This window comes from Pempheris klunzingeri, chromosome 24, assembly GCF_042242105.1.
Source record: "Pempheris klunzingeri isolate RE-2024b chromosome 24, fPemKlu1.hap1, whole genome shotgun sequence".
Classification (NCBI taxonomy): domain Eukaryota; kingdom Metazoa; phylum Chordata; class Actinopteri; order Acropomatiformes; family Pempheridae; genus Pempheris; species Pempheris klunzingeri.
The window spans coordinates 2,578,245-2,590,455 of record NC_092035.1 but is presented as its reverse complement, the minus strand read 5'-3'; the positions used below and the strand labels follow the sequence as shown (position 1 = coordinate 2,590,455).

The 12,211-nt window shown below is 43.3% G+C and overlaps 1 protein-coding gene across 1 annotated transcript in view; it reads right to left on the bottom strand.

The window, feature by feature from the left end:
• The window catches only part of LOC139223551 (activin receptor type-2A-like), a 38,939-nt gene that overhangs the window by 16,846 nt on the left and 9,882 nt on the right, over window positions 1-12,211 (bottom strand). The window contains exons 2-4 of the mRNA XM_070855489.1: window positions 2,934-3,141; window positions 1,473-1,603; window positions 79-233 (exon numbers count right to left, since the gene is read on the bottom strand). Of these exons, the coding sequence (XP_070711590.1) occupies window positions 79-233; window positions 1,473-1,603; window positions 2,934-3,141 (494 nt within the window). The remainder of the gene's footprint in view (window positions 1-78; window positions 234-1,472; window positions 1,604-2,933; window positions 3,142-12,211) is intronic.

Genomic DNA, 12,211 nt, shown 5'->3' with positions numbered 1-12,211 from the left:
AAGGCGAAGACGAGAAAAGAAAAAAAACAAAACACAGTGATCAAAAAGTTTGCATTTTTCCACCCTGGTAAGACTTACATGTGTGGGGACGAGGGCAGCTGGGTAGGCCAGTTTGTGATGCCGCCACATCCAGAAAGAGAAGAGGACGACGGCGGCCAGGCCTATGATGGGAACCAGAGAGTAGAGCAGAGTGCTGAAGAGCTGGGGCTTCGGGGAAAATGGATTGGAGGTTGCTGTGGGAAGAGAGAGAGAGAGAGGATAGAGAGGATGGTGGAATGAAGGCAAAAAACATACATTATAAATACTATAACCTGCTTATTTCATCTAAAAAATACAGCGATGAGATATCAAAGATGATGGACGTTGTCAGGGAGAAAAAAAAGAATGGGAAAAAAAAATCAGATGCCCGATTGGCTTGACATTGTGCTACATCATCTCTAAGTGCAGCACTAACCCTGCTTACAGCTTACTGCCACTGTGCTTAGGGATCATATCAATGCACGCACGCACGCACGCACACAGACAGACACACACGCAGCAGGATTAGCGAATCCATCTCGTGACATAACGTAATCCGCCTGCCAAAAATAACAGAGCTCTGAACTGTGTCCGACCCCTGCAAGAGTTGCTGGGTGACGCCTGCTGGCTCAGCCTGTCCTCCCATCACAAGGTGTGACAGTTTGATTCGGCAGTGCTGTCAAAGCGCCGACGCATGGACGCCGACCGCCACTGCCGTCCTCGGGTGGGGGTGACGGGGAGAGAGGGAGGGAAAGAACGGGTAGGGGCCGAGGGGGTTGCACCAGCTGCATCATGGGACTCTCGAGGCATTTGTCACAGGGATTGCAAAACGCATTTCTCTACAGGGTGTCTGCAGGTTTCAGAAAGTCAAATTTAAAGGAATACAAAGAGACAGACTGGAGTGTTGGACAATTTAGCTGTGAAGGGGGAGGACGCTGGAATTGCCACTGGTTGGTGAACGCAAACTAAATATTATGTGATGGTCAAAACAGTGATATATTTTAGTTCTCAGCTGATTCTTGTCTTCCAGTATTTTTCTATCTGTTGCTTGAGTTGTTTTGTCTGCAACTTTAGATGTTAGGCATCCACTACAGTGAGTGACAGCAGGCACTGTGCTAACTCTTGTACAGTGCCTGAGAAGCCTGGATGTGGATTTAACCACATGTACCTTACATCACACACGTTGTGGAGGACTAAGTCTTCAAAGTAAAAGCCTGGATGCTGTGTAAATGTTTTGAAATGATAGAAAAAAAGTTAAATATTCCAGGTCAGCTAGTTACTTTGAAAAGTAACTTTTCCCACTACCAGCTGTGACTGATTTTGTTCCTAACTTATCGAGCAAACCTAAATACACAAACAACCCAGACCACAGACAATCAATTCTAGGTATGGCTGCTGCACAAACCTGGTGAAACCCCTGCTGTGTGTGTGTGTATGCATGTTACACTACGTACTGTAGGCGGTCGAGTGCAGGTCGTTGGATGAGAACGCTTCAGGGACATATAGGAACCTCTCGTTGCACATGTTGCCTTCACAGCAGCAGAAGAAAACGTCGGGACTCTCCTTCTTCTCCACACACTCGTTACTGCAGGGGACATGGAGGTGGAAATTAGAAACACACACTCTCATATCTCTCCTCTCTCTGCAAAGGACATGGAGGCAGTTTAATTTTTTAAGTGCAAGTGAGTGCACACACACACACACACACACACTCGCACAACACTGCATGCGCACACGGACGCAACACTCTTGCTCAAATGAACCTGTGCTTACACACAAACACACACTTCTCCATGCACTCACTGCAGAAGACATGATGTTTTCTAAAAAGCATAAACACACACAAACACACTTGGACCACCACACAAGCACTTCCACACTAGCACACACACACACTCCCCTCCTTCCTCCCCGTTCCCGCCCTGCCGCAGAAGATGTGAAAGAAAAACATTTATAAAATAACTCCTACACACGCCAATACACACACATGCAAACAAACACACATGTACACTAACAATCACACACACACACACACTCACTCACTCTCTCTTTCACACTCACACAGTCATCAGATAAAAGCCAAAGGAAGTGGCAGCCGCCCTCGACTTGCTCTGGACTCTCCAGGGAGGCGAGACGGCGCCGTCTGAGCAGAGGTACCCAAACTGTGCGGGCTGCAGAATCTACAGCAACTTAACGCTCGGGAATCAAACGAAAACACAGGCAGAACTGGCTGAAACCAGCATCTGATGCCACGTTGATGTTCTAGCAAGGAAGGAACTATAATAATACCGTCTATTAATATCTGTTTACACGTCTGGATTTGGACGCATACTTCAGACTGAATCCATTTTCAGTTGAGATTTGCTAAGCAATTTATATTTCCTCAGTCTGTGGTAATTAAAAAATGTAGCCTTGTGCAAGTCATTCATACGGAGAAAGCACACAGAGGAACAAAGATTATGCTCAAGGTGCATTTTAGTGCACCGAGAGACGAGCCTTCTTCACGATGTGCCGGCTTTGTCCTGTTTGAGATACTTTGACTGCTTGCTTTCTGACAGAAATCCAAAAAATGTTCACTTGCTTGTGCTCAGTGAATGAATAAATCGATAGTCTTTGATGCCCTTTCAGTTTATTTTCAATGTTTCCTGATGATGCCTGTAATTGAATTTAAAAAGCAACTTAAAAAGATACATAAAAAACTATTAAAATTGATGATGCCTGTAATTGAATTTAAAAAGGAACTTAAAAAGATACATAAAAAGCTATTAAAACCAGTCTATCCTGGACGGTTTTTAAATTCAAAGTGGGCAGCAGTCCCTGCCAAGACGCCCATGAGCAGACGACCTGCTGACAGCCTGACTCTGGCCTGGTGATGCTCTAGTCTTTCTTCAGGTGTTCTGCCGCTTCCCGCGTACCTGTCGTAGCAGTTGACGTCGTCCAGCCAGCAGCCTTGCTTGACGACCTCCACGGTACCAGAGATGTTCTTCCACGTGGCGAAGCAGTGCCGCCGCTTGTCTTTCTCCCCATAGCAGGGCTCGATGCCGCTGCGGTTGGTGCGCTCCTTCTCCCAGCTGGAGTTGTAGTAGGCGCACTCCTGTGTCTCAGAGCGTCCCAGGATGGCACCTGGAGGGGGCGAAGAGGAGATTCTTTAGTTTTTCTCTGAAGCTGAAAGTGTGATTGTTAAGACAGAATTGTTGACTTTTCCTGGGGGAATAACAATTACTCATTTTGCCAGATAAACCCTCAAAAGCTTTTAAATTTGAGGATTTACAAGCCACTGTGGATGGGAGATGAAATGGTTTCCCTCCTCTGTCATTGACAGAAAGGAATAACTGGTGGAAGGACATGTCTTTACAGCCTCAATGCATGAGATATTGCAAAGTCCAATAAAACATTTAGTAATAATAAAATTCACTTCTGTGGTACTTCTTTTTATCAGTGTTCCCAAGTGCTTTAGAGTCAATACACCAATGAAAAATGAAAGCTTTTCTAAGATGGACAATAAAAACCAGCCAGGCATGGCTGAGAAAATAAGGCTATAGAGCAGAGAAACCAAAATCCCGTTCACAAACACAACTGAAGCGAGCCAATCGACTTCCCTCCCCGCCAAAATAAAGGAGACTCTGATTTCCTGCGGATGAACACAGGCAGCAGCTTTTCGCAAACCGATATCCAGGGGAAAATACTGCATGACAGCTTGTCAGTTTAGCGTTGCTGCTGCCGCCTCTCATCACCTGTCAGAGAGTTAGTCCAGTTTAGACTGCTGACAAGACTGAAGATAGTCAGCCTCCGTTTGCTTGGTTCCTGGCACTGCAAACCCAACGGTTCAGACACACAGGAAACCAAGACTGCTTCCTACACATCATTTTGGTACATTAAAAGCAGGGAAATATATATATATATATTTACTCCTCTCTATTGTCTCTATTAAAATATCACTTAACTTGTTTGTGTGGAAAAACACATCACCGTACCCTGAGAAAAGAGGCAATGCATGTGTCTGAAATGGCCATGAACCTCCTCAGGGTCGTGACATAGGTCAAAAAAAGTTAGCAAAGTAAAACACTGTTCCGAATGCCTGCAGCCATAATCATGCAACATGTCTGTTCACTTGTGAACTAGCAAGCGGTACATAGCATAATGCCCCGTTTATCTCCATTTCCTTCAGTCCCTTAGAGTTCCTGGGCTGAAATGTCTGTCTGTTTAAACACCATAACGTCAATCATAGTCTTTTTGGGGTCTTTTGATGTTTAGATGGCTTCTTTGTGGGAGATAAATGCTGTGTTGTGCCTACTGAAACCCTCCTGGGCAGAGGGATCAGAATATTTCTATACAAATACGCTTTGTGATCTAATTGATTACTTTGATTAATTGACTTTAAATTCCCTTTTTTAATTATTCTTGCAGCCTGTGAGGATTTGTACTCTTTGGCCTAATGGACTTTTATTTATTGTTGCTTTTAATGTCTCAAAAGCACTCAGTAACTTAACGGAAAAGCGCAGGACAAATAAAGAATAATGCTCCAATTTATGTGATCATTATCCACTCTCCTCTGCCAGTGAAACAACATCGCAGAGGGAAAGTGTCCTGCCCGTCCTAACCGCTTCTCTAGTCACGGTTGCTTCCAGAATGAGGGCTTAGCTTGCGTAATGGAGGTTACCTTTAGGAAGATCATGTATTTTTCAGTAAAATGGCTGCTTAAGTAAAGCCAGTTAATGCCAACCCGGGTCCTGGAAGCGCTGCAGGTCTCTTTTCAACGACATTAACAGCTGCAGATGGAAGAGAGCAGAGTGGCTACTTCACTGGCAGCCGAGGTCACTCTGCCTCTTAGCAGCACCGACGGCATTTTCTCTCTTCAAATCCATTTCCCATGAAGCCCCAAACTATTTCACAGCAACAGGTGCAACTGTGAACTGTGTGATCGGGAGCAAATGGCCGAAGCAGAGAAAGAGAGCGAGGGGAGGAAAATAGTCCGAGCTGACAAATGAGAGGAGGCCGAGCAGGCGCATAGTATGTTTCAAACAAAGCACACGCACTCGTACGGACCAAACTGTGTGTACACATGGAAGCAGAGATGAACACAAGTGAACAGACACATAAAGAGTGTATTAATATCTGCTCGAGTTTGCCCGAATGTGTAACATAAGCATAAAAACGCCACAGGGGAGATGACTTCATCAGATGTGTGGTTCATGTGGTCTTAATTTCACTCCCTCCTGCAGTCCCTTTGAAAATGAAATGCCTTTAATGCAAACAAATCACTTTCTAGACTTGTTTTTAAATTGTAAAATTTGTTTATTCCGATAAAAAAGTACATTTTACTACACTGACTGCATTAAAGTGAGATAAATAAGAGTTTTAAGTTGTGAAAGTTTGTGCTTGAGACGGCAAAATTGAGCCAAAGTTTTTCCATCATAAACTTTTGCCAAGATGCCAAAGAGCAAGACAAAAATTTAAAAATATAAAAGTTATATGACGGATATAAAAAGTAGGTAATTAGACAATGTTTTCCAAAAACAAAGGAAACAAAGGAAGAGGAAACAAGGTTTGAGGTTTTCCTTTAAGACCGCGTCTTCTAACAGCCTCCTGCAGTGTGACGCTGCTCCACCGTGATGAATGCCACGACTCTGTGTTTGTTAAGTTTATCCACTCCATCAGGCCCTTCAGCAGTTTAAGTCTCCATTGTATGGATTCTATTCTTTCTGGATGGGGATGAATGCGTCGTTCCCCTCACTGGCCCTCGTGGGAGCTGAAGGCGATAATTATGGAGAGGTATGCAGAGGTAAAGCGGAAGGTTAGCTCATTAGCCACTTCTGGTGTAACGGCATTAGCCATGCTAGCGCTGATCCCCATGGACGTTACATCGAGGTGCTCGGCATATGCATTTCCATTTTACTCGGAGTGATTTACAATGAATGCAGCAGAGGGATAAGCCCGAGTTCCTGTATCAACTTCATTACAAGCAGCTCATAATAATGAGTGTGCCGCACATGGAAAGCAGGGGAAACAAACACTGTATGTTTATGTTGCTAGAGAACAGGAGTGTGATAAATAAAACCAGGGTAAAGGAACTATTTTTTGTCTGTAAAACATGTAGAGACCTACTGACGTATTTGGAGAGTTATTCATCAGGAGGGTCACTATAAGGTGTTTGTATTATAATACAAGAAATGGTTTCAAGTCGGGCTGCAACTAACAGTGTTAGTGATTCACGTGCAGATTACTGGATTAGTCCATTAATCGTTTCAGAATATAGTGAAAATGTCCAGTATGATTTCCCTCAGATATTAAATCAGACAAACAGAAGCATCAAATCTTCAAATTTAAGAAGCTAGAAAGACATTTTTGCTTGAAAAATAACCAAAATGATTCATTTATTATTAATATAGTTACTCATTATTTTTTCTGTCAATCCACTAATTAATTAGTTGACTAATCATTGCAGCTTAGTTACGGACATGTGCTCAGTTTTGCTGTGAGATGAGCTGATTTCTACCGTGACATTTATGATCCCTACGAATTAAAGTGACATTCTGCTCATTTTCAGGTTCATGCTTGTATTTGGGGTCCTGCTAGAATACGTGTGCATGCTGTTACGTTAAAAAAAAAACACATTATTTCTCCTCATACTGCATGCTGCTCTTTTCAGGCTCTTTCTGAACGCTCCATTTTATTATCAGCTGGTGTGGAGCCGTGCAACATGCTGACGCCAAGTTCCACAGACTAACCTGCTAAATGAACAGCAAAACAACATAAAAACTTCCAGTCTGAAGTCACCGGACAGAGAGCAGACATGAAGCTTTTGCTGTTAGCGGCCCTTCTTATGAAAGCAGTCTGGAATAAAATAATGGTAGACACACGGCAGTCGTGTTTTGCAGTCACTTGGAGTACATTTCACAAGTTTTTCCGACATAGTGCCTCCTCTGGTCCTCACTTCCACAGATGGTGGGAGGACATGAATGCTGTCGTCTGGGTTTTTGCAGTCAGTAACAGAGCAATTTGCACGCTTCTTATAGCATTAGCCACATAGCTATGGCTGAAAGCAAGGTGGACAGTCAGCCTGCTGGAGGGCTACAGGAGGTCACATGATCAACAGATCCCTGTGTGTGATGTCACAAGTGGGGCCAAATCTAAACAGAGCATTTTTACTGAAAGATGGAGTAAAAAAGTGGCAGGATGCTTTTCTTGTAGTTTGTGGTTCTCTAGACACCAGGGACACACATTTATGTTGAAAGCACATTCAAGGGTCCTTCTTGCATAATATATCCGTATAAGTTCTGTAAGTTCTGCAAACTGAGCTCCTCCCAAAGGGAAAGGCTTAGAGTACATACATATAAGTTATACGCGGTGAGACAAACTTAACCTTATGTAAACTAACAGGAAACTGATGTATTCCTAAGTATGACAGCGGTCAAATTTAAAAAGCAAAACAAAAAGCCTGTCGTCTGTTCTTTAGCCAAGGCAAGCTGCAACACCTCAACAGCTCTATTGATAACGCCTTCATTCAGGTATTACACTGTGTGCGAAAGAGCTGCAAGCCATGTGAACTGCAAATACAGAGCTCCGTTGTAAATACAGCCGTTAAGAGCTCAAATCAATCACTTCTCTGAAATGAGGTGACAGTACAGGCCGGCTGCCTATAGCGCCGTATGCCAAAGGTGAGCAAGAGCTGCCCAGCAGTAAGGTGGATATGAAGGATATAAAGCAGAGAAATCAATCTTCTGACTAAGTTGCAGCTCAGAGTTCACTAAAGCGGATAATGTCACCGAGTGCAGAGCCTACACGAGTGATTGTGCAAGGACATACAATAGGGCTTCCACCCACAGGCACACATCCAGGCAATAAAGAGAGAAGCCTCTTTGTCTCCAAAAGATATTTCACGCATGGAAATGTCAAACATGAGTGGCACAGGCTCACTTTGTTTGCCGTAATAAGGTTCGTAGGAGAGAATGATCAAGAAAGAAATACAGCGCTGGGTGACAATAGCAACGCCTGTTAGCGCAAGGTCGTTTTCTGAGTAATGAAGCAGGTAACATATATTTCATTCATTAAACTCTAAAAAGGAAAATGTCACAGTGTCAAAATAAAACAAGTAAAAACAAAAGAGGGGAACAAAGCAGTGAGAGGAAGGAGAATAAAGCAGTGGTATGCTATTTAGTCTTTATGAACATGTCTAGTTAATTGATTACAATGGTTGACTGTGACACCGTGCGGGAAGGTCGGCTAATGTGGGAGTAAATGGGCTAAGAAAACTTCATATGGAGTCTACACAAACCTGTGTCACTGTAAGAAACTCCGACAATAAACCAAAGAGTTTAAGTGATTAGAATCTAATTGATCGTCTGCTTCTAAATAAAAGCTTTGTCTGTCCTTTACTTCACCAAGGTGAATATTCGCTCACAAGTGACAAACCAAGGGACAAGTCTTTCCAATCACTGTCTTGCTGAATGAATCACCTCACAGAATGCATGTTTTCACCCCAACACAGTTTCCCTTCTTCTTGTGAAAAGAAAAGGTCCACAAAGCATTTTATGGGGGCTCCTTTCTCTCTTCCAGTCATACAAGAGATTTATCAAGGTTAACCGTGACCTACTTTAGCTACGGACATTTCAGCAATGCCTCCCCTGCAAAACGTCTAAACACACGACCCACTTCTCGATCCGCTGGGGCTTTTTGAAAAACTGCTTCTCACCCCTCGCTAGCTGCCTGGTGGCTCTGAAAATTCACTCTGACATTTTAAATTTTACATTTCGGGCATTTAGCTGATGCTTTTTTCCACAGTGATTGAGCTTCCACTTCCCACCAAACTCACAAGAAATAAACTGTAAGGGTGCAAGATATATCTACAACTACAGAGGGATCGGATAAAGCACTTAGATGGGATTCTTTAAAGAACAATTAGACTGCAAACAGGGGATGTGATTCACTAGAGATACTATAATGACAAAGATGAAAAAGATTGTGGACTTGGCAGAGATTCAGCAACTGGAGGAAAGTTCTGATTATCTGCAGCCGGCTCTGAAAATTCGATCTTTTGTATGGCAGCCAAGAGGTCGTGTTAGGTGGAGGCAATTCAGAGAACGTGACTCTGAGAGTTACAGTGGAGGCCCTGACGCTGAGGGTGATGCTTTCCTCTTTGATAGCGAGATGCACTGTGATAGAACTGAAGGCTGACAAACAGCCAACCTGCAGCTGGTCCTGAGTTCACCTGCAGCGTCGCTTCAAGCTTTCAGAGCTTAAACGTTCAGCCATGCAATGCAAAGACTATTTAACTAAACATGGTTAGGAAACAAGCTACACAGGATGCTCTTAAGCTACATTCAAATGACCAGAATGTGCCGTCTTAAAGAAGTCGCTCAATTTATTTTTTCATACTTTTCTGTTTGTGTAAAATGGAGCAGCTAACGAGTGTTGAAAAATTGTGAGTGGAAAGCTTGCTGGAGCGTTGACAGGTGTTCAGACTGAACATGACGAGGGGATGCACAGCAGTGAGAGGATAAAATACAAGCCTGGTTTAAGTTTTATCATCAGTTTATGATACTCTGAGACAATCATCTCATCCTCCAGCTCAATAATTACACAGTAAACTGTTGCATTAGGGCTTTTGTTGGTCTGGACATGGTCTTAGTCCTGATATGCAGTTTTAAACTCTTATGTCCCCCAAAGAGCTGATAACTTTCTTCTTCTTCTTCTTCTTCTTCTTCTTCTTTGGGAAGTTCTGCTGCACTGAAACACTGCATTACTGCTTATTTCCATTATTTCTCTGCAATTCTCTCTTCAATTGTGAAACACGACCAAAAGAAATTTCTCCTCTAAGCGATTCCATTATGAGACTCTTAAGTAAGCTGAGCTGAGTAATAGCACAAGTTCGCTTTCTTACTCAAATGACACTCTCTCCGCCACCACTTCAATCTGAGACACAAGCCAGACTTCCAAAGAAGAAACAAAAATCACAAGGGAGAGCTACACCAGATCCTGTGAATTGGCACGTCTCTCTATTAGCAGAGTGAGCGGGCTACGAGGTAAGAGCCACACAGCAGAGATAGTTCTGGTCTGATCTGAGGCCAGGCCAGCGAGGTGCATGCTGGGTGGGAAATGACCACAGACTACCTGCCAAATGTTGGAGAAATTTCGACTGAGCCACTTTGGCAGGTATCCAACCAACACCCCTGGGTTTTGTTCTCTCTACTCCAAAACTAAACCTGGCTGGTGAAACAGATGAAGTGCCTGATTAATTTAGGAATCCTTGAGCTTGTGTGGCAGATAGGGAAAAACAGTTTTGTTCCTCCGAGTTTTAACAGCAACACTAACTGTAAGGAGAGAAATAACAACACCTGCCAAAGAGGCTACATTTTACCCTCACAGTTTTGAACACAAATCATAGCTTTGCATAAATAAATGTATACTTGGCTTGTCTCCATTGCCAGTTGTATTAACACTACAATGATTCAACCTATGAAGCTTCGCAATGTGCTGTTCCAAACACACAGATAGTTTTTTTTCTTAGGAAGTAATGCCTTTACGTTTCTGGTTTCACTGACAGGCGATCTCTGGGTCGTGCAGTGTGTTAACACAATGGCGATGTGTGCTTAGCTCAGGAGATGCAGAAAAAAAATTAATGAAGTGACATGAAGACAGAAAAGTAGTACAGGTGAGTTCATCATCGATCAATAACTGCATTAAAATGTGACATTTCAGACGCAAGAACTGTCCATCAGGCATGTTTTGCCTGACAACTGCTGAAGAACACAGGAACTAATATCCAATTTCCTCTGTGTGGCTGGTCACAGGGGCAGGCTGTGCTGCACTCTGCTCTGTAGCCTCATAATGAAGTGGCATTTTGGCGGGCCAGGCCTGCACTCGGCACTGCATGCACCGAAGTAGGTAAACAACTCATTCATCAAGGCTTTTTTTGTGTGCCTGCCAGGAGCAGGGATTGTTCGTTATGATGGAATTTGTTCTAAGGATCAACTTATCATCTGCGTCCGGGCAGAGATGAAATAGATTTGAGGTGATGTATGGTTGTTTGGGGCGCTGGTTTTATGTGGGAATATGTGCGACTGGCGCTAAAAACAAATGTGAGCGATGATTTCTGAATAGTGTTGAATAAAGAAGTTAGGCTGGGGCCATGGGTCAAAATGCTGTCTGAAGAGCGGCCTCTTGGCTTGCCAGCAATGCTTGTTGTTGCTGCTGATGCAATTTGACACCTCTCCCCGCCATAACTTACTCACAACTAAATACAGCTTTTGTGTGTTTGAATAGCCACATACATGAAGTAGAAAACTTCTAATGAACACCTGACGGCACCCACTGAATCAAAGCAGTGAAATGTCCAAAAGAAGTCTGCCATACATCCTGGAAATATTCTGCTTTACTTCTCTTGTGTTGTGCAGTAGAACCATAGATGAAGAGGCAAAAGAGCAACAGTTGAATTCAGACTGTGTGTGTGTGTGTGTCAGAGAGACATGGAGAGAGGGAAATTGAAAAATTTGACATGGCTTTGGGGTCAAGTTGGGTTCAGGCAGTAAAATTTTGTAAGCTATAAGTCGTGGATCACAGAAATCTGGATCGGGTTGAAATTTAAGGCCAATGCTGTGCTCTTCCTCTACAGGTGGCTTTTAAACAGATAAGAAATTGCTGCTAGCATGTTTATAGGCTAAAAAATAAAAGCTACACCTGTCTGTCTAATTTCCCTGCAGGATGAGCCAACAGATAACCATGTTGGAGACAATAAATGCACATCTTCAGGCACATAAATGGACACAAGAAATCATGTTCAAAAATCCTGATCCTGAGATTATGTTGGAAACAAAGAAAAAAAAAAAACACATGCATACTTCTCCACATCCCATCTCTCTTCTTGCACCACCGCCATCAATCCTTTCTCCCCGACTCAAAAACGTGGGCACTGCTGGTTAGAAATGCATCCCACCACTTGCCTTTAGGGCAGCTCCTGGCCGGCTCAGATAAAGATTTTTTACACCATTTATAGCTATTTGACTATCACAGGCATCAGGCAACGGGGCCAACATGGGAGACCACTGGCCCACAGCAAGATTACCACCCCAGTGGATACTGCACACTATTTTAGTGCTCGCGGCAGATTCTCAAGTCCCACTGCTGAAAGTTTAATAGGAAGTGAGCCTTGGTGCTTAATCAGTGTTTTGGTTGTGCGAAGTATCTGAAGGTAATA